This window comes from Callospermophilus lateralis, chromosome 14 (assembly GCF_048772815.1).
Source record: "Callospermophilus lateralis isolate mCalLat2 chromosome 14, mCalLat2.hap1, whole genome shotgun sequence".
In the NCBI taxonomy this organism is placed as follows: Eukaryota; Metazoa; Chordata; class Mammalia; order Rodentia; family Sciuridae; genus Callospermophilus; species Callospermophilus lateralis.
This window is the reverse complement of record NC_135318.1, coordinates 34,783,222-34,810,827: the sequence shown is the minus strand read 5'-3', so window position 1 is coordinate 34,810,827 and position 27,606 is coordinate 34,783,222. Positions and strand designations below refer to the sequence as shown.

Below are 27,606 nucleotides of genomic sequence, written 5' to 3'. Positions count from 1 at the left end.
GGCGGGGGGCAGGGAAAGGCCGGTGGCTGCCGCCGCTTGGAAAGTCCCTGCTGCGCTGTGACTGGCTCTCGCACATGGCAGCCGGCGCACCGCTTCACGCACCCTCCGGTAACAAAAAGTATTTAGTAATAGCCTTTTGTTGCAACTCCTTTCCTGATAGTCCTTCCTCCTCTGAACTTTCTTCCTCTTTCTGACTAGAGTTCCTGGGCTTTATCAACGTATGTCCTAACTGTTCTTGGTTTTACTGGGGTGCCTCCTTCCTTCAGCAATTTACTTAACACCCCCTTGGTCTGACCTTCACTAACTTCTGATCCCATATTTTCATAACAAAGACAATACAACACACCAAGACAAAACAAGACAAAAACACACTGTATCAATCTTCTCAATTTTCTTAAAATGGCCATCCTTCCTCTTGCCCTATCTGCTTCTAGGGACAAGCAGCTTTGCTCCCGTCCTATTTCTAAGGACGGGCAGCCTACCTTGTCACTTACCCCCGAGCGTCCCGGGGCTCCCCGTATGGGCCACCATTTGCCACAGTCTGGCTGGGCAAAATAACCAGGAGGTGTCAAGCAACTTGTGAAGATTGAAACAGCGGGAGCCACTTTATTACAGGACAGCAGAGGTATATATACTTAACTAATTACACACAGCTTAACTTAATTAACATCATCTAGATACAACAGTCAGTCATTAAGGAATCCTCATCATCTTAATGACTCGCTGGCGTTACTTCACAAACCACTCCTCCTGGCAAAGTGCCAGGCGCCATATTGACTTGATTGTGGCCCTCAACAATTAGCAAAATTCAAATCATGTTTTTCTTTTCTTTTCTTTTTTTATTTATATATGACAGCAGAATGCATTGTAATTCTTATTACACATATAGAGCACAATTTTTCATATCTCTGGTTGTATACAAATTATATTCACACCAATTTGTGTCTTTATACACATACTTTGGATAATAATGTTCATCACATTCCACCATCATTTCTAACCCCATTCCTCCTCCATTTCCCTCCAACCCCTCTACCCTATTTAGTGGCTACTGGGTACACAAACTGTTTCTGGCCATGTGTAAGCTCAAGTGATTGTTTCCTCAGCTCCTTTTTTTTTTAAATTTATTTTTTATTTATGTTATGACAGCGGAATGCATTACAATTCTTATTACATATAAGAGTTTTTATTTTTATATTTTTATTTAAATATTTTAACTGATACACAAAAACATAAAATTATGCATATTTATGGGGTACCACATGCTTCATACATGTATAAATCATGTAATATTCAAATCAGATTACATATCAATCTCCACAAACATCTGTTATTCCTTGGTGGTAAAAAATAAAAAGTTTCTTCAATAATTAAATGGTAAAGGTGAAAAAAGTCAATAAAGAGGAAATGTACAGTTTAAAAAGATTTATGAGGCTTAATAATAATCAAGTTGTTAAGAACAACTATAAGACAGTTGGGAAATTTTGAAAACTGACCAGATATTTCATGATATCAATGGAATAGTCTGAGTTTAATATAATTGTGATTGTATTTTGTTAATTTCATCCTTTAGAGATAGTGAAATACTTATAGAAAAATTATAGTATATCTGAGATTTGCTTCAAAATAAACTAGTGGGGAAGAAGTAGTAGAATAGAAAGGAAACAAAGTTGATCATGGGATAAAAATTGTTGAAGCTTATGCACACCTGAGATTATCATACTATTATTCTCTCCAGCTGTGAATATGTCAATATTTCTCCTGATGGAAAAATTTTCAAAATATAAAGTATTTTCTTAAAAAAAATAAAAGATAACTGAAAGGTCATATATATTTGGAAATACATAGATAAGAAACATACTTCTAAATCACATGAGCCAAAGAAAAGGAAAAAAACGCAATGGGAATTCAAAAGTATCTGGATAAAAATACACTTCAAAACATTTGAAATACAACTCAACATACGCTTACAGAGAAATTTATGGAAAGGTCAAAAGCTGATTAGTATTTGTTATGGTTTGGATGGGAGGTGTCCCCCCAAAAGCTCACGTATGAGATAATGTGAAAGGGTTCAGAGGAGAACTGATTCACCAATCAGTGAATTAATCACCTGATGGAATTAACTCAGTGGTAACGGAAGGCAAGGTAGGGTCTGGCTGGAGGAGGTGGGACATGGGGCTTGGCTAGGGGTATATATATGTATGTGACAAGTGAAGATATCTCTCTCTCTCTCTCTCTCTCTCTCTCTCTCTCTCTCTCTCTCTCTCTCTCTCCCTCCCTCCCTCCCTCCCTCCTTTCTGATGATCATGTGAGCCAATTCCCTCTGCCACACTCTTCCACCATGATGTTCAGCCTCACCTCAAGCCCTGAGGAATGGAGCTGGCCTTCTATGGTCTAAGACCCCTGAAACCAAGAGCCCTCAAATAAACTTTTCCTCTTCTATAATTGTTCTGGTCGGGTCTTTCAGTCACAGCAGCAAAAAAGCTGACTAAAATGGTATTCATTGTAAAAATCAGGAAAAGCACCAAATTAAATCCCAAAAAAGTAGAAGTTAGTGATGTAGAAAGCAAACATAAAGCAGGGAGAATTGACAATAATAAAAGTCATTTCTTTGAAAGATTAACGAAACTAATAAATCCTTGATAAGGCCAATAAGAAAAAAAGAGGTGTAAATATCAATATGATACATAGGGAGATCAGTATAGATGCTGTTGTCATTAAAAAATAATAGAAAAAATACATTATGAAAATTAACCTAGAAAATTTAGATGGAGGGGCTGGGGTTGTGGCTCAGTGGTAGAGCACTCACCTAGAATGCGGGAGGTGCTGTGCTTGATCCTCAGCACCACATAACAATAAATAAAATAAAGGCATTGTGTCCAACTACAACTAAACAAAAAAAAATTTAAAAACATTTAGATGGAATGAATCAAAATCCTTGAAAACACAACCACCAAACTGACACAAGAAGAAATTTTTGAAATCTGAATATTTCTATTTTAAAAATTGAATTTGTAAATAAAAATCCTACTGCAAAGAAAACTCCAGTCCCAGATTGCCCAAAAGAAAATTACACCAAATGTGTAAGAATTAATGCAAATCTTACTATATTCATTAAATCCTCAAAGAACCCTATTAGATAAATACTCACTGAGAGAGGAAACCGAGACACAGAAAGCTTATGTAACTTGCCCAAGATCAGAGCGCTAGTAAGAGGTAAAGCCAGGGTTAACAACCAAGCAGTCTAAGGACTCTTAACACCTCTGCTTAGAGAGACTATGGTAGACCAGCCACAAATATCCATTCCAACTTCTAAGATACCTTCCTATATTGGAGTTAGAAAGCTAGAAACTTCATTTCCCAAAATCCCTAGGAGTCCGAGTTTCAGATTTTGGTTTAGCCAATCAGGTGCACTAACATGTGAAATGAAATAAGAAAAGATGGTACTAGCAAGAATATTTGTAAAGCTGTTTTGTTCTTTGGCAACAGCTTTAGCAAAGGTCACAATATTGCTTTTCATTGAATGACAGGTGAGAAGCAGCACAGTGGCATCACTTCTGCAGGTACAGACATGGCAGGGAAGGTGTGTTTCTATAGTCTGTAGTCCTGGCAGCAGCTTTCTTATCAATAGAGATCATAGCTAAGTCTTGTGATCTTAGAGCCACCTTCAGGCTCTTCCCAATCTTGGCAGGCCAGCTTTGTGTTATTCTAGGGACTCATTCTTAGGCTGCTTCTCCCGTCCCTCCAGTGAGTCTGTAAATGCTTGATTCACTCTACTAAATATCCTTTCTACTCAAAAGCAGCTACAATGGTTACTATTCTCTGAAAAGGAACCCTTATACCAACAATGTCATAATTTTTATGTTTAGAAGGTGCAAACTGAGTTTCAAACCATGCAAGAAAATGTTGCGGTATGAATATATCTTGAGGGGAAAATAGCTTAAATTAAGATCCAGATATTTTTAAGGAAATGAATAATATCTATAGCTTTGTGAGCTGAGAAGATAAGAAAATCTCCCATCAAGTTAATAACCTTATCATCTACCACTTCTAGAATGTCTCCTTCCAACCCCTATGTATATAATTAAATAATATTCAAATGGAATTATCTGGAGTAAAGGAAATTGCTCAAAGTTATTTTATTATTCCTCTAAATCAATGAACAATTTAATCTAAGATCAATGTCATAGCAAATAAGATTATGTCAAAATGTTCCCAGAAGATGAGAAAAAAAAAAAAAAGCACTGAGTTCTAGGGACCCTAGGCCCATCAGATAAACACTGTATGCAACTAAACACAAAGACTCTTTTATTAATCTGAACTGTTCACTTCAGAACTAACTAAACTGAACATAAGTACATGAGAGTCCTATTAACCAATATTTTCTATAAGCAGTGTCACTCAGAAAATGAGCAAGGGCCCTTGTAGAAAACCTGTCCCTTGATAGTTGCATGAGTATAAGCATCTTTACAATCCTTTTAGCCCAGTCTCTTCTGCTATAAAAAGGAACAATAATGTTTGCCTTGCAGCTGCTAATAAAGTACCTGACACACAACAGCTGTACAATGAAAGCCACTGGTAAAAATTATAAAAGACAATCTATACCTCATAAGAAGTTTCTCCTTAGAGTCAGTGCTCAATAAACTCACTTTGTGCTAAACAAGGTGGACAAAACACATATACAGTTATCTCCTATCCCTCCCAAAACTCCCTAAAATATTAGAAAGGGAACAAAACTAGCAAAAATCCAAAAGGACACAGAGACTAGGAGAATCTAAGTGCCATCAGTGGGGAGAAAAGAAAAACCAAAGCCCCATCAGAGACAGGTATTTAAGAACGCCAGGATATAGCAGGTCAGACAGAGGAATGGTATGGTGTGGATACTAAATGTCCCCTAAAGGCCCATGTGTTAAAGGCTTGATCCCCAAGGTGACATTATTGGGAGGTGGTGGAATATGGGCAAGCATCCAGTGCCTCCTTAGGGGTTCTTCTTCCTGTTTAGGAGGATGTAAGCTACCTAAGAAATTAAAGTTTAGAATTAACTTTAGTGAAGAACACTAAATAAAGTTTAGTGAAGAACAAAAGACAAAGTCTTTTTGTTCAAAAGATGGAGCCTCTGATAGGTTCAGTCCACACAGGAGCTGGAGCTAGACAATTAGAAAATGGCTCCTGTGTTGGGCTGGGGATGTGACTCAAGGCATGCGCGGGGCGCTGGGTTCCATCCTCAGCACCACATACAAATAAAATAAAGATGTTGTGTCCGCCGAAAACTGAAAAATAAAAATTTTTTTAAATTCTCATTTTCTCTCTCTCTCTCTCTCACTCTCTCTCTTCCTAATGTCTTGTGGTTAGCAGGTTGACTGGCATCTTGGCAGGTCACACCCATCTCAGAGGGGCTGTGCAGCTGCAGTAGGTCACTGTCACGGTCCCCTGTGCTGTGTGGGACCTTGAGCAGAGCTTGAACAGGGCTCACATTGTGTGTGGACAGTCAGCCAGAGGAAATGTTCACTGGAAATTCCCAGACACCAGATTCTCCTATTCAGTAGGCTGTGATGCTGATGCAGTCCACAGACAGCCCATGGATGGCTGTCGACAGTGCAACCTTCAGGAGAAGAGGCTAAGTGAGAAGTCCTTGGGTCACTGAGAGTGTGCCCTCAATGGGGACTGTGGAGCTTTCTCTTGCTTCCTGCCATGAAGTAAGCCTTCTGATCCATCACACGCCCCGCCATTGCTCCACAGCATCCCCATCAGAGGCCAAAAAGCAACACGTCCAGTTGTCCCTGGGCTAGAATTTCTAAAATCATGAGTCAAAAGTTAGGATTTTCTCCAAAAATTTTTCAAAGGAAGAAGAATTAGGTCTATCCAGATCTCAAGACAGAAGACAGATCAAGGAGAATCAAACAAAGCCAGAGGGAAAGCATTTAAGATTCTATATTACTTCAACCATGTTAAAAAGAGGGAATAAAAATAAGGAGAAGAGGTTACACTTCTGTTAAAAAATAAAATAATACTATTTTTTTTAAAAAAAAGCCCATCATAGAAGCTCCAAAGAGAATACAATAACTAGGAAAAATCATAATGATAAAAATACTTAGTATTCATTTTGAGTCTATGATGTGGCAGATTCTGACACAAATATATTACATTCATTTTCTCATATCCTCAAAATAACCTTCCAAAGTATGAGTTATGATGACCACTTAATAAATAAATAAGGCTTAGAGAGTTAAAAGTTACCCAAATTCCCACCATGTACAGGAGGTTTATTTATGTCACACCTGCTACAAAAGGAATGAACATGGGATTAAGAAGATCCACAACACAACAAAATAACACTTGATGAAATGTAGATGAGAAAGAAAAATGGGAAGCAAAAGTAGGTATATAAAACAAAGAATAAAGTTTAAAAAAAAGTACATTCCACAGAGATCTACATACTTGATACAGAATACCAATAAAGAGGCAAATAGTAAGTGGTAGGCCAAGGCCTGGATTAAGCTCTAGATGTGGCTGATGTCAGAGCTCTTTCCACTGCGCCAAAACAGTGTTAGATGTTCTGCAATAAAACGTAAAGTAAGTTCAAGACACTAAGATATTCTCCTTACTCCATTCGCCCAATTCAACAATAAACAACTTGAGAAAAGTAGTTATGTGAGGGTAGAAACGAAAACAAAGGGTTAGAAAACACCCTTGAGGGAGAAGCTGAGGTCATCAAATTTGAAATATTTAAAGTGGATACAAAACTATTTCCGCAATGCAATTAAGTGGTTGTTGTGGGCGATGGTGCCGTTGGTAAAACATGCCTCCTGATATCCTACTACACAACAAACAAATTTCCATCCGAATATGTACCAACTGTTTTTGACAACTATGCAGTCACAGTTATGATTGGTGGAGAGCCGTATACTCTTGAATTTTTTGATACTGCAGGGCAAGAGGATTATGACAGATTACGACCGCTGAGTTATCCACAAACAGATGTATTTCTAGTCTGTTTTTCAGTGGTCTCTCCATCCTCATTTGAAAATGTGAAAGAAAAGTGGGTGCCTGAGATAACTCACCACTGTCCAAAGACTCCTTTCTTGCTTGTCGGGACCCAAATTGATCTCAGAGATGACCCATCTACTATCGAGAAACTTGCCAAGAACAAACAAGCCTATCACTCCAGAAACTGCTGAAAAGCTGGCCCGTGATCTGAAGGCTGTCAAGTATGTGGAGTGTTCTGCACTCACACAGAAAGGCCTAAAGAATGTGTTTGATGAAGCAATATTGGCTGCCCTGGAGCCTCCAGAACCGAAGAAGAGCCGCAGGTGTGTGCTGCTATGAACATCTCTTCAGAGTCCTTTCTGCACAGCTGGTGTCGGCATCATACTAAAAGCAATGTTTAAATCAAACTAAAGATTAAAAATTAAAATTCGTTTCTGCAATAATGACAAATGCCCTGCACCTACCCACATGCACTCATGTGAGACAAGGCCCATAGGTATGCCCCCCCCACCCTGCCATACTAGTTAATTTTGAGTAATTGTGTATTGTCAGAAAGTGATATGTACTAGTTTTTGTTGTTTAAAAAAAAAAAAAAAACCAAACCACTTTTTGTTTGTTTAAGAGCAAGGCATGCCTGTGATGACTTTGTAACAGACTAATTTGTTGAAGCGGTTCCCTGGTTCCAACCTGGAGAGTAATGAGTAATCTGGGACACTTTTGCCCCCCCCTTTTGGTTGGGGGGGAGTGTGTGTGGGGTTTATTTTTTAGTCTTTTTTTTTTTTTTTAATTAACTGATGGACAGCCCTTAGGAGAGGAGGACAAATTGATTCCACATTCCACTCCCTAGATCTAGTTTAGAAAATGTGTTCCCCACCTGGTGCTCTTAGGAAAGAGTATAGTAAATGCCCCGTTTAATAATATACTCCTTTTTGAAAGTTGCCTTTTCTCTCCACCCTTGAGTAGATCCAGTATTTGATGAAATTCATGAAAATGGGTGGCAGCTGTCTTGCCCCTCCTCTTTTCTAGGATGCACTCTATATGTGACTGTGACTTTCAAGGAAATTTGTTTGCCATTTGCTGGGTTTTTTTTTTTTTTTTTTTTTTTTGGAGCGGGGGGAGGGTTCATTTCTAACTTCTTTCATTGATAAATGAAGAAAAGTATTGCACCTTTTGAAATACACCAAATGAATTTGGTTTGTAATTAAAAAACATTTTTTTCCCCTGTCAGTCATTGTTTTATATACTTAGCATACATTTGCAACTCACTGTGTGGTGGTCCTAGAACCCAGCTGAAGACCTGACACACAGAGGAATTATGAGGGGTGGTGCTAGAAGACAGATGCCTGCAGGATGATTGGCATCCTTTCAGGTTTGAGGATGTGGGCCTGCTTCATAAAGAAGCTGGTGGTGGATGGGGTGGGAGAACATTTACCAACAAGGGGATTGACCAGTTGGGAATCCCCTTATTTCTGTTTTGCATATGAGGCCCCCCTAGCCCACTGATATTCTTTAATGAAAATCATGGCAAGAGTCTTGATTGTGGAGACTCTTCATAAGTGTTAATAGGGATTTTTTTTTCCAGCTTATTTGGTTGCAGTTTCCAGTTTTTAAAAATGTTTAGATAATCTTTTTCCACCTTCCCCAAATCCTAAAACTTGTAGATTCATTAGTGTTGAACCAATGCTTTTTCCTGTCTCAATTCTTTGTATATGCATTCTTTTCAGATGTATTAAACAAACAAAAACCCTTCAAAAAAAAAAAAAAGAAGAAAAAGAAAATACCCTTGAATTCAGTTCAGAGCAAGAAGGATATAAACTTTATAAATAATATTTGGAGTCTTAACTAAAGCCATGAGATCATACCTAAACATAGTAGCTTCCTAAAATGGCAAAAACTAGGGGTGAGAGAGCAATGCTGCTTCTTTTTCTACTGAGAATTTATAACACAAGAAGGCAATATAAAATAAACAATATGTAGACAGTGAAAAAATATGAGGTTGTTTGAAAACTCCAAAAGGCATGGGTTTCACTGAAGACCCAAACTGTTGAGCCATTGCTGCAGAAGTTAAGTAATGCTAAGAAAAGCCATAAATGCTCCCTCAGTACAAGATCACAAGTACAACACACAACCATTTTCTCTAGTGTCTCTTACTCATTTCCTACAATAGAATCAGAGGCTGAACAGAGCACAAAATATAGTTACTAGCTGTCTTAACTATTCTAGATTAACAGACACTCTTTATTCTACTAAATATTCAAACTGGGCCATGTAAGCTGAAAGGTGATGGCCAAAGCACTTTTCTTGCCTTTCCCTATTGATTGTATGCTTGTCAAGTTAATTGTGCCTTTTCACAAACTCATTTATACCAGTTTTTCTTCAAATAACAATTTTAATATTTGACAAATAATTAATTTTTTCAATTAAATACTACAAGAGCTAACAAAACAATGTTAAGAGAGAGTTGTTGCTTTCACAACTTGGTTGAATGTTTGTGTAACTATGTGGAATGGTTTGGAAAGATAAAGATAAATTTGCCTGATAAAGGAAAGTTGTTAGCCAGGTGTGGTGGCACAGCTACTCAGGAGGCTAAGGCAGGAAGATCACTTTAAGTCCAGAAGCTGAAGGCTAGGCCTAGGTAACACAGCAACCCTCTCAAATTTAAAAAAAAAAAAAAGTTGGGGGTGAATATAAGTTGCTTAAAATTTCACTCTCAATAGGAAGTTAATTATAAAAATTTGGAGAACTGGGGCTGGGGCTAGGGCTCAGTGGTAGAGCGCTTGCCTAGCATGTATGAGGCACTGGGTTTGATACACACAGCACCACATAAAAATAAATAAAGGTATTGTGTCCATCTACAACTAAAAAAATATTTTTAAAAAATTTGGAGAACTTATCTAGAAGGATTTGTTCACTTGGATTGTAACTTCACTTTGGAATATATATCATTTTTATTATTCACTTCTTTAAACAACTTTGTCAATTAACAAATTCAAATAACAGGTCATCTACTGAATAGCATCTTGTGCAAAGAACAATTTTAATCACTCACATGGAATTATCTTTCTGGTAGTCAAGAGTCATCAGTGTTTTAACTCAAAATGGAAAGTCCTCCCCATAACTGTTATTCATCAAATATGAAATACTACTATTTATAAAATTCAAATTTTTTCTTCCTTCTGATGTTATATATTTAATATATAACCATGGCATGTCATTTGACCATGGCATGTCATCAACTAATAGACATATCCCAATTGCAAAGTGGTTAAAATTTTTAAATGTGCATCTTGGAATAGATGAAAGATGGTTTGAAAATAATTATGTTCATTATTAAAAAAAAAAAAAAAAGCTTAAGTACAGAGAAGTAAAAATTTATTCACCCAGAATCCCACCATTTAGCACTATTACACATCCCTGAGTAATTAAAATTGTTCTTTGCACAAGATTAATTCCAGCTTTCAATATTGTAAAGAACACTATGACAATCTCAGCTGAGTTTGTGCATATCTATCCAATAGGCAACAAGGGGTTTGTTTTTGTTTGTTTGTTTTGGTTCTGGGGATTGAACCCAGGGGCATTTCACCACTGAGCTACATCCCATTTCTTTTTATGTTTATGTTTAGGGTCTCAATAAATTGCTTAGGGCTTTGTTAAAGGCTGAAGCTGGCCTACAACTTGCAATCCTCCTACCTGAGCCTCCTGAGACACTGGGATTTTAGGTGTGTGCCACAACACCTGGCCCAATGGGCAATGTTTTTAAATGTTAAATTAAAAAAACAAATCTGTGTTAGGAATACATAAAATAAATAAGAGTAGAAAACAGAAAATGAAATTATTTCTAGCATAGCAAATAATTACACTTTAAAATAATCGGAAATGAAAAAAAGTCTTAAAAGAACTCCTGTAAGTTGTTTGTTTTTCAGTTTTAGTTTTAGTTTTTGTTTTTGTTTTTGGTGGTGCTGGGATCCAACCCAGGGCCTCATAAATAACTAAGCAAGCATGCTTTACCACTGAGCCACATCCTCACTACTAAGTAAAGAGACTCAAGAAAAGTAAAGAGACCCAGGAAAATAATTCAACGTCCACAGCGTCTATGGCTACTGAGCCACTGACTTCCAGATCCCATCTAATTAAAAAAGTAGGCACTAGACACCAATGCCTGCAACTTGTACAACCTGGAAACAATAATGAACTAGGCCAACCAGGTTTTCTCTCAAAAATGTGAATTGCTGGAAAGGAAACGAGTAGAGGAAGGGAGGAGGGAAGGTACTAAGGAATGAAACTGACCAAATTATAATATATGCATGTAAAAATATGTCATAATAAGCTGGCACATGCCTGTGATCCCAGCAGCTCGGACAGCTGAGACAGAAGGATCACAAGTTCAAAGCCAGCCTCAGCAAAAGCAAGGCATTAAGCATGAATTGCTTAGTAAGACCTCATCTCTAAATAAAATACAAAATAGGGCTGGGGATGTGGTTCAGTAGTTGAGTGCCCCTGAATTTAATCCCCAGTACCAATAAATAATAAAGATATGTCATAGTGAATCCTACAATTATGTATAATTAAAATTTACCAATAAAAAAATTAATTTTAAAAAACACATTCAGAAGATAAGAATAGTATGTTGTTAACCTTTTCTATTAAAACAGACTTATATGGGGTATAGAGCACACATTTATATGTGTGAAAAAATAATTCTGGAATAAAACCTAAACCCAAATCTTTCTGTGGTATAGTTAAATAAAAATTACTAGTTTTAAACTCTCATTTTGAAAAAATATGCAAATTCAAAATTATAGGATATCAAACAGTTAACTTAAGTGAAGGGCTGTGAGATAACACTGAAACCCTACTGAAGCAGACACAGATGTCATGAAGCTGACACACGAGAGAGTTCTTTATATAATGTATATCCCACAGACTAATGCTCTTTCTGAAGTGCAGGTGGCAAAGATTTTCTCCAATTCTGGAGGTTCTCACTTCACATTCTTGATTGTCTCCTTTGCTGTGAAGAAGTTTTTTAGTTTGATACAATCCCATCTATTGGTCCTTGACTTGACTTCTTGCAATTTAGGAGTCTTGTGGGGGAAGTCGGTTCCTAAGCTGATACGATGGAGAGTCGGGCCTACTCTTTCATCTAGCGGGTACAGGGTCTCTAATGATCTAATGCCAAGATCCCTGATCCACTTTGACTTGAGTTTTGTGTAGGGTTAGAGATAAAGGTCTAATTTCATTCTGCTACATATGGATTTTCAGTTTTTCCAGCACCATTTGTTAAAGAGGCTATCTTTTGTCCAATGTATGTTCATGGCAACTTTGTCTAGTATAAGAAAACTGTACTCATGTGGGTTTGTCTCAGTGTCTTCAATGTTCCACTGATCTTCATGTCTGTTCTGGTGCCAATCCATGCTGGTTTTGTTACTATAGCTCTGTAGTATAATTTAAGGTCTGGTGTTGTGACGCCTCCTGCATCATTTTTCTCGCTAAGGATTGCTTTGGCTATTCTGGACCTCTTATTTTTCCAAATGAACTGCATGATTGCTTTTTTCTATTTCTATGAAGAGCATCATTGGAATTTTAACAGGAATTGCATTAAATCTGTATAACACTTTTGGTGAAAATATTAATTCTGCCTACCCAAGAACATGGGAGATCTTTCCATCTTCTAAGATCTTCAATTTCTTTCTTTAGTGTTCTGCAGTTTTCAGTGTAGAGGTCTGTCACCTCTTTTGTTAAACTGATACCCAAGTTTTGGTTTGTTTGTTTGTTTGTTTAAATTATTGTGAATGAGATAGTTTTCCTAATTTCTCTTTCATCATTTTATATAGGAATACAATTGACTTATAGGTACTAATTTTATATCTTGCTACTTTGCTGAATTTGTTTATGAGTTTTAGAAGTTTTCTGGTGGAGCTTTTTTGATCTTCTAAAGATAGAGTCATGTCATGGGCAAACAGGCATAGTTTGAGCTCTTCTTTTCCTATTTGTTACCCTTTAATTTCTTTCTTTTGCCTAATTGCTCTGGCTAGAGTTTCAAGGACTATGTTGAATAGACATGGTGAAAGAGGGTAGCCCTGTCTTGTTCCAGATTTTAGAGGGAATGCTTTCAATTCTTCTCCATTTAGAATGATGCTGGGCTTGGGTTTTATGTATAGAGCTTTTACAATGTTAAGGTATGTTCCTACCATTCCTAGTTTTTCTAGTGTTTCAAACTTAAATGGATGCTATATTTTGTCAAATGCTTTTTCTACATCTATTCAGATAATCACTTAATTCTTGTCTTTAAGTCTACTGATTAATGATTTCCATATGTTGGCCAACCTTGCATCCCTGGGATGATCATCTTTTTAAATATGTTTTTATCTTTTTAATAAATTTACATATTTTATTAAGAATTTTTGCATATATCTCTAGGATATATACAAAGAACTCAAAAAACAAAACAAAACAAAAACAAAAACAAAAAAAAACCCCACACCCCAATCAATAAATGAGCAGGGGAACTGAAAAGATGCTTCACAGAAGAAATACAAATGGTTGACAAATACATGAAAAAAAATGTGCGACATCTCTAGCAATTAGAGAAATGAAAATTAAAACTACACTGAGATTCCACTTCACTCCAGTTAGAATGGCAACAATCAAGAATACAAGTAAGGGGCTGGGGATGTGGCTCGCCTATCATGCGTGCGGCCTGGATACAATCCTCAGCACCACATACAAACAAAGATGTTGTGTCTGCCGAGAACTAAAAAAAAATAAATATTAAAAAAAAAGAATACAAGTAACAGTAAATGTTTGTGAGGATGTCTGGGGAATGCACACTCACTCATTGCTGGTGGGACTGCAAATTGGTGCAACAATTCTGGAAAGCAGTATGAAGATTCTGTAGAAAACTTGGAATGGAACCACCATTTGACCCAGTTATCCCACTCCTCAGTATATATCTAAGGGATTTAAAATCAGCATACTAAGGTAACGCAGCCACATCAATGTTTATAGTAGGTCAATTCATAATAGCTAACCTATGGAACCTAGGTGCCCTTCAACAGAAGAATGGATGAAGAAAATGTGGTATACACACACACACACACACACACACACAATGGAATATTACTCAGCTATAAAGAAGAATGACTTTATCCCTTTTGCTGGTAAATGGATATGGAGACTACCATGCTAAGTGAAATAAGCCAATCCCAAAAAAACAAAGGTAGAATATTCTCTCTGATATTCAAATGCTAACACACAGCAGGGTTGGGCTGGGGGGAGAACAGAATTTCAACAAATTAGACAAAGAAGAATGAAGGGAAGGGAGAAGGGACGGAAATAGGAAAAACAATACAATGACATAACTTTTCTATGATCATATATGAATACACCACCAGTGAAACTCCACATCATATACAACCACAGAATGAGATCCTAACTAGAATAAGTTATGATCCATGTATAGATAATATGTCAAAATACTCTACTGTCATGTATATCTAAAATGAACAAATAAAATAAAGAGGTAGAAAAAGAGAGTTGCATAACTCTAGCAATGCTTAGATTCCTCACAGTTTTCCAGTTCTGGGTGTAAATGAGAAATGAATGGTCCATCCATTTTAAACATTAATAAGAGCTTGCAAATGTTTAATATATGTGTTATATTACATTATTTTAGAAAAATATTCACTTCCTCTTTATCACCTCCAAGGGAAGAATATAATTCCTGGTCCCCTAACTTTGGACTTGGTCAAGTATCTTACTTTAGCCAACAGGATTTTAGCAAACATCATGCAAGCAGAGGCTTATGTGCTTTTGTAGTTAGGCTTGCTCTCTTATATCTATGCCATCACCACAAGAATATGCCAGCTAGCTGGCCCAAGGATTAGGGACATCTGGACCAAGCATTTAGCATAAAGCCACTTGATCCCAGCCTATATCAGTCAACTCCCAGGTTGCCCATATACAAACAAAATAAATGCTCACTATTTTATGTCAATGTGATGTTTGTTTTTGGTTTTGTTGTTGTTTGTTACTCAGCAATAGCTAGCAAATACACTGCACTAAGGACTCGGGGCTATGGGCCACTTAAAGACTGTCCTTAATCTGATACTTTCCACAAGCTCTTAACAGTATCCATTAAAACCAACTAGCTAGGCCCTGTGCTAGGAACGGACAACAGAGATTAATAACATATCATCTATCCCCAGGGAGAACTCCCATTCTAGGGAGAAAGACTCTAATAATCCTGAAACAATAAAGGAGTTTCCTAGCAGAATGAGAAGTGAGTGAGTGGGATAGAGGGAAGAGTGGCAGAGTAGGTAATTGGGGGCTGTCAAAGTAGACTGGAGGTGTGGAGGATGAGCAGTCACTGACCATGTAGAAAAGATTTTTAAAACTCCAAGTAGGTACAGGTATACCATTAAATGTAAAAACGTGCAGAGTTCAAATGGCAGTCACAGCTGGACTTGTTACTGTACTGATTTAGACATCAATTCAGAATGAACATAAGTGCTGGCCAATTAGGGTTTTATTATACTAAGAAATACTGAAGTCATGTTGCAAAGCAACAAAAGAAGGCAGTGTCTACCTAAAAAAGCATATATGTAGGGCTGGAGTTGTGGCTCAGCCGTAGAGCACTCACCTCACATGTGCGGACTCTGGGTTTGATCCACAGCACCACATAAAAATAACTAAGTGATATTGTGTGCAACTATAACTAAGAAATAAATATTTTTTAAAGTATATATGTGTAAAGAAAGAGGGAGAGGAAGAATGAAAATTAATCCCTTACCCAAAATGTTTTGGACCAGAAATGTTTCAGATTATTTTAAATTTTTGGAATATTTGTGTGTGTGTATACATATGTGTGTATATATATATATCTATCTTTGGGATGGAACCAAAGTCTAAACATGAAATTCATTTACATTTCATATACACCTTATACACACAGCATAAAATAATTCCATATAGTATATTTAGTATACCTGCATTTTGACTGCTACCCATCCATGAAGTCAGGTATGGAACTTTCCACTTGTGGCTCATGTTAATGCTTCAAAACATTTCAAATTTTGGAGCATTTAGAATTTCGGATTAGGAATTATAGATAGATAGATAGATAGATACAGATATTATATACATATACATATTTATATAATTTGAATAACTTAAGGCTTATATTTACTACTTTGATAATTCTATTTTAAGAGACATTTCCCCCAGCCTGGTGGCTTAACCTTGTAATCCCAATAACTAGGGAGGCTGACTCAGCTAAGGCCACACTCAGCAACTTAGTGAGGCCCTAAGCAACTTACTAAGACCCTACCTCAAAATAAACCATGAAAGGACTAGGGATATAACTCAGTGGTTAAGCGCCCCTGGGTTCAATCCCAGGTGCAAAAAAAAAAAAAAAAAAAAAAGACATTTACTTCATTATAGACAGTGCCCATGACAATGATCTCTAAAGGATATTCATTTTGTTGTCCTACAATACCATTTATAACATTACAGCGAAACCAAAATGTTAATGCTCTGGAAAGACTGTCAGTAAGAAATGATCTTAATGCTAACGAGTTATGTCGAAACAACACTAACAGACTACTGCATGAAACATGCCTCAAGACAACTCCAAAGAAAATCCAAAAACTACTTAAAACACCATTTCAAGTAAGCTGCAAAACTCTTCTCCAAATACAAACGCAGAAGTGGAAAGCTTACTTGGGTAAAGTTTTCTGCAGGAAACCTCAAGGAGTTTGGAAAGAATGTCAGTGAGCACAAATCAGAATTCCCGTCAAACCTACACAAGAGTGACCCGAAACAGCAGTAACTCTCAAGTACTAGAAGACACCATCGTTTAACAAACCCAACCACGCACTCCGACAAGTACACCTTGGACACAAAGTGTCCCGCTGATCATTTCAAACCACAGGATAAACCTTTGCCTTTCACATCTCGGTGAGAGAGGGAGAGAAACAGTCTTCCAGATCTCTTTACGCTCCGCTATATGCAAAGAAACCAAGGCAATGCAAGTGGTGTCATCGTCCCAGCACTGGCAACCACGTTGATCTCCAAGAGACTTAGGGACGGGGGATGCAGACTGGGAATCGGTGACTCGTTCCAAACTGGGAGTTAAGAAGCCAAAATAACCCTGGGGAAGGAGGCAAATCAGAAGCAGGAAAGGGGCAGTGCGCGGTGGTGAGCTGCAGTCCCACGGATCAGACTGGCGAGCAAGGGAAAGCCCCCCAGACAAACGTCTAAAAGGGGTCTTCTACTTGGATCTGAGTTTCCCAGGAGCTCAGCCATGCCAGACTCGCTACCCGCCCAACCCCACAGGTTTCTTTTTTGATGGGACTTAGGTGAACCAAGAGGGCGCTTCTCCAATAGCTCCCGGCAAAGTGAGAGGTAACTCTTGGTGCCAGTCCGCTCTCCAGGTACCTGCCAGGGGAGTGGCCAGAGGCTTAGGTGAGGCGAGCAGGCATCTGCTTACCTGCCGCAGGAGCTTCCATCGGGCGGCTCCCAGGGGCGTCGAGACTTCAGGCTCCCGAGTAGTACCTCCAACAACCAGTCTCTCACAGCGGGCTTGCTTAGTCTCGCAGGTCCCGGCGTCTGGGACTAGCGATTCCATCCCACTGGAATAGTGTGTTCGAGGAGGTACTGCCGCCACAGCTCTCTCCTGTCAGGACCTGCCAACTTCTTCCCTGTCAGGACCTGTGACGCCGAGGCAGTTGCCTAAGGTCCTTGCGCGCGCGCCCTCCCCGAATTCCGCATTTCCGGTATTCACGTCTCCTTGGCAACCAGGGCAGCGCTCTCACGTCATTGCACCATTTCGCTGGTGGCCATCTTGAGTGAGGGCAAAGCCGAATGTGAGGTAGTAGTGGCTGAGCTAGTGGGGTGCTGTTCTCATTGATTTCTTTTATCCTGCTTCGTCTCAAGCTCAAATGTTTATCCCAGACCCAAAAGGATCATATTTTGGAAGACTATAGAAGCCAAGAATAAAAAAGTCCGACCCTAACCACAATAAAGATGGCGAAATGTGCTTAGTCTTCGTGCTGGATTGTGGTTACGTAGATCGGCGTGCTGCAAACCAGCTCTGGGCAGCTTTGGGTAGGTTGTAGTTCTGCGGGCTGCAGAGCGCAGACTTCGGGTGGACGCAGCTGAGGTGACTGTTGCTTCTCCCTGAGAACTTCGGGTTCTCCTCCTGTCTTCATTCGTTTGTGTCCAGAGCCGGACTTTCAATTTGCGTATGTATTGGGGGGTGTGCTGGAGGTCTCTTCCGTAATCCCTTCCCGCTCCCCACCCAGCCACCCCTCAGTTCCCTGATCCCCCTTTTTCACCCGTGTCTTTTTGCTGCGTGGTAACTGGTACCACTCTCTCTTGCACCGAGATTGTCACACCCCAGAGGGGAATGTTGCACAGAGAAAATGAATAGATACCCTCCTAAGAACACCCATGTGTCTTCCCCACCCCCCTCCCTGCCTTGCGTAGCGTTACTCGTTGCAGATGAAGAATGTGATGGATTGAGGCTGTGGGGATAGATAGGGTGATTTAGGGGCCTTTTTCTTTTTTGTTGTTGTCGACTGCTGCTCCCTATCCCCACTTGCCCGTTATTTTGCTGCGACATAGAAGGAGACTAAGGGGGGAGGGGGGCGTCGTCGCTGATCAGATCTGTGCTAAATCTGACGCAGTGTTCTACCCATGACAACAAGGGGCATTTTGGTAGAATTCCATGATTACATTCAACAATGTGCGACATACCTAGATTACTCCTGAGCTAGTAATATTAATTATCTTTTGTTGAGTGGTTACTACGTGCCAGACACTTAAGGTTTTAATGTAAATTACCTCATTCTTAAACAATAATCCCAGAAGATGTCATTATTTTAGTTTTGCAGATGAAGAAACTGAGGACCAGAGCTAGTTATGTGCAGGGTGCAAAACCCGAACCCAGGTCTCTGACTCTTAACTGCTTCACTAGCTACCAAGGTTAAAAAGAACTCAACTACCAGCAGAAACCAGAGATGACCTCATGTTTTATTTGTGCATCTTTGCAGTGTTTCTGTTTTTTAATTAAAAAGGGAAAGGCCCTTTCAAAGTTAAAGCCTTACAGTTTATGTCCAAAATTGGGCTTTTTGCTATACAACTTTCTGTCCTAGTGAACTGAGGCAGTGGCTTAAACCTTCCAGAGCCACAGTTTGCACACCTGTAAAATGAGCATCTTTACAGCTACTTTATAAAGTCCATATAAAGTTTATATTAGACAAAAAGTATCTGGCATGCAGTCAACACTTAACAAATATTAATCTCCCCTACATTATTAAGTTATTGGATTTTTCCTATAGATCCCCACATATATACCAAAGATATATTCAGAATTATATAAGATTCATTCCATTTTTCTTGTTAAAGCCCTCAGAGTTCCTGATATTCCCCATTACTATGTACTTATTTGCAAATGTTTATTCCTTATTTTCTGGTTTTTTTTTTTTTTTAGTTTGCCTTTATGTGTACCAGAACTAGCACTGCATAGCTAGAGCCTAATAAGATTGACTTTAAAAATGCAACTTTTAAAGTCACACCTGTCAAGAAGTATGATCTAAATGAACTAACTTAAGTCTTTAAAATTTATTTAACCTAAGATACCTGCAATCTGCAGATATTCATAACCTATGGGGTGCATAGCCATGAAGGAAAGGGATAATAAGATCTGGTTATCCTAGATGCCTGAGAACTCACTACTATACTAAATCATTCGTGTCCTGGCAGCCCCAAAGGGAGCATAAACCAGGGACTTTGATATCATGCAGCAGAAGACCAAATTATTTCTCCAAGCTTTGAAGTATAGTATTCCTCACCTTGGGAAATGCATGCAGAAACAGCATTTGAATCACTGTAACTTCGCTGATAATTATTACAGTAGAATAAAATTGAAAAAATATCACCTAACCAAGTGTCTACAGAATAAACCCAAGATATCAGAGTTAGCAAGAAACATCCCAAGTCGGAGCTTCTCATGTAAGGTATGGACTGTTTAAGTTAACTTATTTGTAGGTCATTAAGATTAGCTTTAAAATAATGGATAGACTATTAGAGCTACTAATTTTCTCAGTTATTCTATCTTGATTTTTTAAATTTTCAGTCTCAGTTATCTGTAAGTCCAAAAGAATACATACATATCTTTTTATAGATCTGTATCCCCCCCGCCAAAAAAATAAGTTTACACAAAAATTATTTACATCATTATTTCTGTAATGTGCCTGCCAATGTAGACCACATATCCCAGTTTCTCTGGAACAGTACCACTCTTACACCTATTGTCCCCTGAGATTATTAATAGTCCCCTCACCTCTCAAAAGTGTCCTGGTTAAGATGTTAAATGATATGATCATCCTACTTATTTGAAATGAAGCTACCTACTTATGCTACTGCCTCTTTGGCAAACATCCTCTACCTTTTACTTAATGTTCCTTAGATTAAGTTATATTTGGGAGTAGTAGTCTTGCAATATTTTGGCAATTTTATGACTGATTTTTTTTAAATTTTAATTGTTTTGCATACTAATCTTTGGCTTTCTCTTGTTTTAAAACATGTATAACATAAAATATGCCAGTTTAGCCATTTTAGGTGTACAGATCAGTGGCATTGTACAACTTTCACCACGATTTGCAGAAATCTATCATCATCTCCAAAAATGTACCCATTAACTCTCTACTCTCCCTTTTCATTAGGCCCTGGTATCTCTTATCTATTTTCTGTCCTTACAAATTTGCCTATTCTATATATATATATATCATACAAGTAGAACAATATAACATATAATTTTATGTTTGGTTTATTTTACTTAGCATAATATTTTCAGGGTTTATTCATATCAGTATGTGCAGAACTTCATTTTGTAGAAATAACATTGTGTTGTATATATAAATCACATTTTGTCTATTCATCTGTTGATGGAAACTTAGGCATTTTATGTTTTTAAGAAACTATCTTTTTAATTTTATTTTATCTAATTTTTCTAGTTTGTATTCAATTTTGCGTTTCTCTTAGCTCATAACTATTTTATAGTTGTGTTTCTCTGGCTTTTAACTTTTTTAAGTTGGATCCCTATTCTCCCTGGACTTTCACTCTTTACATTTTAACCTTTGAAATTGTTTTTCTCTTTATAGCATTTTGGCTTAGTTTGGCACTTTGATTCTTTACACACCTAAATTCTTTGTGCCATTTATTTATTTATTTTTGCATGGCCTTGTCCTGCTTTATAGTGGTAAACTTTTGAATTTTACCTACTGGACTCAATTTTGACCTTTAGATTGCTTTAATATGCATTGCATTGTGTTCAGAACATTTTGTCATTTTATACTTAGTTTATAAATAGTAAGCAGGAATTACTGTCAGGTTGGCAGCTGTGAGATTAGCTCACACCCTAAACAGGAGGTGGACTATTTTTTCTCTCCATTTGTCCCTGAAGCAACTTTTTAGTTCTCACAGATTCCCATTACTTAGAAATAGAATGTTTCAGTGACTTCAAGAATAGTTCTTTCAGTACTTCTTTTAACCTGCTGTTGGTCCTGCTTTCACACATAGTATGTCAACTATTCCCTCTTTAATAAATACAGGAGTAGTTTAAAAGCTGTTGTCTTTATCCTCTATGATCACTAAGACCTGGGGAAGCTTTATAGAGATACCCCCTCAGCTGTGACGATAACCTAGAATGCACATTTCCTTCTTTCTGCAAGCATCTACAAGTTCCAGCTTTGATTGCTATAACTGGGTATAGCAAAGTAGAAAAATAATTGTGCTTTTCCACAAATTTAAATGCATTTGTTTAAAGTAAGCACCTATTACTTATGCAAGTTAAATAAAGAACAGAAGAAGGCACCATGTGTAATGGAAATGCTGGAAGATAAAAGATAAATCCATAACTAAACTACTTAGAATTCTTAATTTTCCTGATTGGGGAAAAAAAATACAAGGTTTTAACTTAGTATTCTCTAAAAGTCCAAGTACTACAATTTCATAATTCTATACCTCTACCTGGTTACCTAAGCAACAGACTATCACCTATAAGTTGGGGATTTTTTAGTAACAACTTCTGCAGTCTAGTTATATATTAGAAATCCTGAGGAACATTTTAGAAATGCAGATAGACTGGATCTTATCCTGCATTTGCTGGATCAGAATAGCCAGGAAGCTTAAGGATATGTTTTTCAAATCTCCTCAAATAATTCTGAAACTCATAGCCTGCTACTGTCAGCATACCTATGTTTAGATGCTTGGTAATCAGATGTTGTTGACCTAAATCTAATTGACTTCTTGAAATTGTGAAGTTCTTTTTTGGCAAATACCTTAGCTTTCCATTTTGCATTTGCCAGGTGGTAGTATGAAACTTATTCCATTACACTCACGTGCCAGCTAGTAATACTCAGAAGGCTAGCCTCAAACCAGACACCACATTTATCTTCCATATCATCCTGCACTGTTCCACCTACAAAAATAATTTTTAAATTTTTTTGACAAAAAATTGAATAAGTGGGGCTAGGGATGTAGCTCAGTTGATAGACTGCTTGCCTCACATGCACATGGCCCTGAGTTCAATCCCCAGCACCACAGAAAAATTTTTTTTAAAAAATTGAATAAATAAAAGCAGTACTAAATCCTTTGGTTAAATATGTGTCATTTGTCTGTATTTATAATACAGACTGACAAGGTCCTGCAGTAGTCACCAAATTAGATGCACTGACAGACTTATTTTTCACTAACACTATTACATGTGGTTTACAAGAATCACTGGTTTTAATTAATAGGTTAACTGTCAGAAATGAAGGGGAAAAAATGAATTTTAAAGGAAACTCAGAACAGAAAAAAATGTGGTCTCACAATAACTTTTTTGTGTGTGTGGCAAGAATTCATAGAGTGGGTCTGCCTTTAGGTATGACTAATTCACTTACTGGGTATTTCTCCACATTCTATTTTCTCTTTAACCTGCTTGAGTTTGACTTCAGCTTCTTCATTAGAACTTCTGCCAAGATCATCTAAGATGTTATGTATTTCAACCCAGTGGATACTTTGTTTGCTTTCCTCCTGTTACAGGCCTTCTCAGCAAATTTAACACACTTAACCTAACCTTCTTTTATTTTGACTTTCTGACTCCCCATTTTCCTGGTTTTCCTCTTCTAAACATGGGTCTCCTTTTCTAACTTTTTTTCCATGTGACTTCTGAATTTGAGGGTTTCTTAGGACTTGGTTACCATAGCAACTATTACCTTCATTCCAGACCCCTTCTGAAATATATGGTATTTTGCTTCCTACCTAACAAGTCTTCAGTTAGACATTTCCTCAGCTTCCCAAGCAAATTATCCACAGCTGAACTTTAGCTCCCCCAGTCCTAATTCAGCTCTTCTTTATGCCTCATTGCTATATACCCAGGTGTTCAAGAGCATTTTTTTATTCTTCCCATTTTTTACCCTTTCATCATGTCCATTAACAGTATATGCCAGGGGCTGGAGTTGTGGCTCAGTGGTAGTGCACTTGCCTGGCATGTTTGAGGCCCTGGGTTCGATCCTTAGCACCGAATATAAATAGATAAATAAATAAATAAATAAATGATCCATTTATAACTAAAAAATATTTTTAAAAAAACAATTCTGTGATTTAGGCATCTGTTGATGTCACCAAGTTTGTAATTTTAATTATTTTAATTAGCTCAGCCCATCCCAAGGAATAATATTCAGTAAATTGCTTGATATTCTAGTTAAAGTCTTTATAATAAAATGTTCACATACCCATAAATTATCATACAATTGTTTACAACATGCTTTCAGAAACACTTCAGTAACCTCCAGAATACATACATACATATATATATATATATATATATATATGTATGTATTGAATTTGTTTGTATTTCTTCCTGTTTGCCACCATCACTGTAGTTATCATTCACATGGACCCCGGTAAGACTCCTAACCAGACTCTTACTTGCTCTCTTTTTCCATGCAATTAGAAGAATGGCCTTAAAATATAAGTTAATGTCAATTCCCAACTTAAAACTTTTCCAAAGTTTTAATATCATAGACATAAAATTGGGGCTGGGGCTGGGGCTCAGCAGTAGAGCACTCACCTGGTATGTGCAAGGTGCTGGGTTCCATCCTCAGCAGCACATAAAAATAAGTAAAATAAAGGTATTGTGTCCAACTACAACAGATAGATAGAAAGATAAACATAAAATTTAGTTTCATAATTAACACTGTGCTTAATCTAGTCTCTCTTTGATTTTATGCTACTCCCCCTGTCCCCATTCACTTTGGTTAAGCCACAGAGGTCATCTCCAAATAAAGGAACACCACTCTTTCTCAGTTTCAGGATGTTTATAAGAGTTCCTAATTCCATTTTCTACTAGTTTCTTCTGTTTTACATATTGATTAAATGTTACTTTCTTCAAAGTTACTTTGGTTACCATGGTCAAAAATGCACAGGAACTAGGCAGCATGTGTAAAAACTCAGGATTAAATTCTACAAACAATGTAATCAACATGGTCAAAGATGAGCTACAAGAGCTAAACAGGGCCAGGTCATGTGTAGATAATTTTTTAATTCTTGTGAGAAATTCACACTGTATCCTAAAAATATTAGAATGTAGGTACAATCAGATTGCATTTTAAAAGTATCATTGACAGATTTGCAGAAAATAAATTGGAAGTATGAAGCCATGTAACTCAGATAAATGAAGACGAGAGCCTAACTTAAGGTCGTAAGAATAAAGTAGATTTGAAGGAAAATTGGAGAGAATCAGTTGAACTTTTTCATTATAAAATGATTGCATTTTATTTGAAGAGTACAGAGTGGTAATCTATTTGGATTCTAAAATCCAAAATTAAACTTTTTTAACTGAGAGCAAGGGAGCAGAACTAGACACAAAGCTATGATGATCTTCATTTAGCTCACTTAATAGATACTCTGCTCTAAAACCATATTGTCCTTGATCACAGGATGGTATCAGTTAATTAGGATAGGTACCATGTTAAGATTCCAAAATCATAAAATTCTAAAACATATTGGCATTTGCCAGTAAATGAATAGAACTAGAGAATATCATGCTAAGTGAAATAAAGCTGTCCCAACAAACCAAAGACAGAATGTTCTCTTTGATATGTGGATGTTAACCCACAACAAGGAAGGGTGGGGAGGGGAAGAATAGAAATCCATTGGATTAGACAAAGGGGAAGGAAGGACAGTAGAATTAATCAGACATAATTTTCCTAGCCTTGTATTTGAATACACGGCCAGGGTAACTCCACATCATGTACAACCACAAGAATAGGATCCTAATTAGAATAAGTTATGCTCCTTGTATGTATAATATGCCAGAATACATTCTGTTGTCATGTGTATCTAAAAAGAGCAAATTTAAAAAAATTTTAAATAAAACATTTGGATCATCTTTATGCCTCATGGACTTATTTCTTAGTCACATCTGTAGCCTTATTATTATTATTCTTTCAGGTGAAGAAGGGGAATGAATAAATACAACTCACTACTAAAGTTATGTATAGGTATTAGTTGAAACCATAGTAGCCATTAGGATACATTTACCTTTACGCTATTACTTATTTTATCATTTTAAACTTTTTGTATCTCCCCATTTGATTGAGAAATCCTAAAAGACAAGTATTTTATAATATACAACTTGCCCAGCACTAGTGTAATGACTACCTCATAGTAGCTAAGTAATAAATGTTTATGGAATGGCCTTGTGTGTGGCGTATGCCTGTAATCCCAGCAGGTTAGGAGGCTGAGGCAGGAGGATCATGATTTCAAAGAGAGCCTCAATAATTCAGTGAGACACACAGCAACTCAGCAGTACCCCCCCCAAAAAAAAATGTTTATGGAATGAATTAGTAATTAAATGATTTTTTCTTTACATGTAGCCATAAATATTGTTGCTAGAAAAAAGACCCAGAAATCATCTAGTCAGAGCTCTTTTTTTTAAGGGTATGATCATATTGAGTTTATTTTTGTGTATGGTATGAGAGGTACTTGTCCAGCTTTCTTCTTTTGTTGCAGATATCCAGTTAGCACCATTTGTTGAGAAGACTGTTTTTTTCCCCCCCCATTGAACTATGTTGGGATCCTTGTCAAAAATCATGTGACCTGGGGTTGGGGGTTAGCTCAGTGATAGAGCGTTTGCCTAGCATGCTCCCTAGTACCACCAGGAAAAAAAAAAAAGAAAAAAAAAGCAGCTGACCTATGGGTGTGTTTCTGGACTCTTCAGTTCTATCCCAATTAGTGTAAGTTTTCAAATTAGGAAATCGGGAGTTTGGGGTAGTTTATTTTCCCCTAAATTAAAAAAAGAGAGAAATTGAAACTTCTAAGAGTCTGAAATTAAGTGAGAAAATTAGTAGTCCGCTAGACTTGAATTAATCTAATTCATATTATCGTTCTTTTTTATATTTTTTATATTTTATTAATATTATATATTTTTAATATTCTTTTTATACCTTTTAGTATAAACAGTTGCAAACATAGAGTATCATAGAAAATATCACAACAAATCCCATGTATCCACTATTCAGTATGACTTTTCTTAACTACAAAAAATATAATTTGAAGACTACTGTCTACTTTCCTGATCATGTTTTTTTACCTCCCCAATGGTGAACATTATTCTTAATCTTTCCATGCATGTTTTCATATAAATTACACATGTGTTTGCATCCACAGATAATACTTAAATTGTTTTACATGTTTTTAAATTTTATTTGAATAATATATGTAGGATTATATAATTTGCTCCTTTGCTCAACATTATGATTTTGAGATTATTCATTACAAATTTTATATAGTATTTGATTGTATTGTTTGTATACCATAATTCTTTGGCAGGGGGTGGGTGTAGGTTGTTTCCAATTTCCAAACTTAGCAAAAAATCCTGCAAATCACAGTCTTATGTGTATCACCTTGTGCATGTGTGTTTCTTTCTTTAGAAAATATACTTAGAATTGGAATTCCTGATTATGTACACATTCTAACATTTTTGGTCAAGCTAATTTCCAAATTGATAGTACCAACATACATTCAAAGTAAAATATGTGAGAGTTCTAACTCTGTATACTGGATAAATTTTTGATATTATGAGATCTTTCTTTTTTGCCCTTCTTATAGATAACTAATATATCAATGTGGTTTAATTTTCATTGCCCTGATTAATAATGAGGTTAGCATTTTTCTTCTGAACACTTATAAACGTTATTATTGGTTTTATGATTTTTGTTTTGTTTTGGTACCCGGGATTGAACTCAGGGGCACTTGACCACTGAACCAACCCTATTTTTTATTTTTTATTTAGGGACAGGGTCTCACTGAGTTGCCCTAGTGCCTCACATTGCTGAGACTGGCTTTGAACTCATGATTCTTCTGTCTCAGACTCCTGGGCTGCTGGGATTATAGACATGTGCCACCACCCAGCTGGTTTTATGTTCTTGAATTACTTATTCGTGCCTTTGACCATTTTTTCTGTTGTTTTTCTTTTTCTTACTGATTCATAAGTGTTCTTTATATGTTCTTTGTCTTTTCTGTGAGCTGTAGATATCTTTTCTTTATCTATTCTGTATTTTCACTTTATAT

At 37.0% G+C, this 27,606-nt stretch overlaps 2 protein-coding genes and 1 pseudogene across 5 annotated transcripts in view; 2 read left to right on the top strand and 1 right to left on the bottom strand.

Annotated features, from left to right (window-relative positions):
- Camkmt (calmodulin-lysine N-methyltransferase) overlaps positions 1 to 17,660 on the bottom strand; it is a 388,519-nt gene extending 370,859 nt beyond the window's left edge. The window contains exon 1 of the mRNA XM_076833434.1: positions 17,474 to 17,660. Coding sequence (XP_076689549.1) covers positions 17,474 to 17,611 — 138 coding nt within the window. The 5' untranslated portion in view covers positions 17,612 to 17,660. The remainder of the gene's footprint in view (positions 1 to 17,473) is intronic.
- Positions 75 to 7,545, top strand: LOC143380669 (cell division control protein 42 homolog pseudogene; annotated as a pseudogene).
- Positions 17,661 to 18,042: 382 nt separating the features above from the next.
- Prepl (prolyl endopeptidase like) overlaps positions 18,043 to 27,606 on the top strand; it is a 36,753-nt gene continuing 27,189 nt past the window's right edge. The window contains exons 1-2 of one of the 4 annotated variants that reach the window (XM_076832698.1): positions 18,043 to 18,227; positions 19,750 to 20,003. In XM_076832698.1, coding sequence (XP_076688813.1) covers positions 19,785 to 20,003 — 219 coding nt within the window. In that variant the 5' untranslated portion in view covers positions 18,043 to 18,227; positions 19,750 to 19,784. The remainder of the gene's footprint in view (positions 18,228 to 19,749; positions 20,004 to 27,606) is intronic. The other 3 variants (XM_076832700.1, XM_076832701.1, XM_076832699.1) reach the window with 3 other exon arrangements.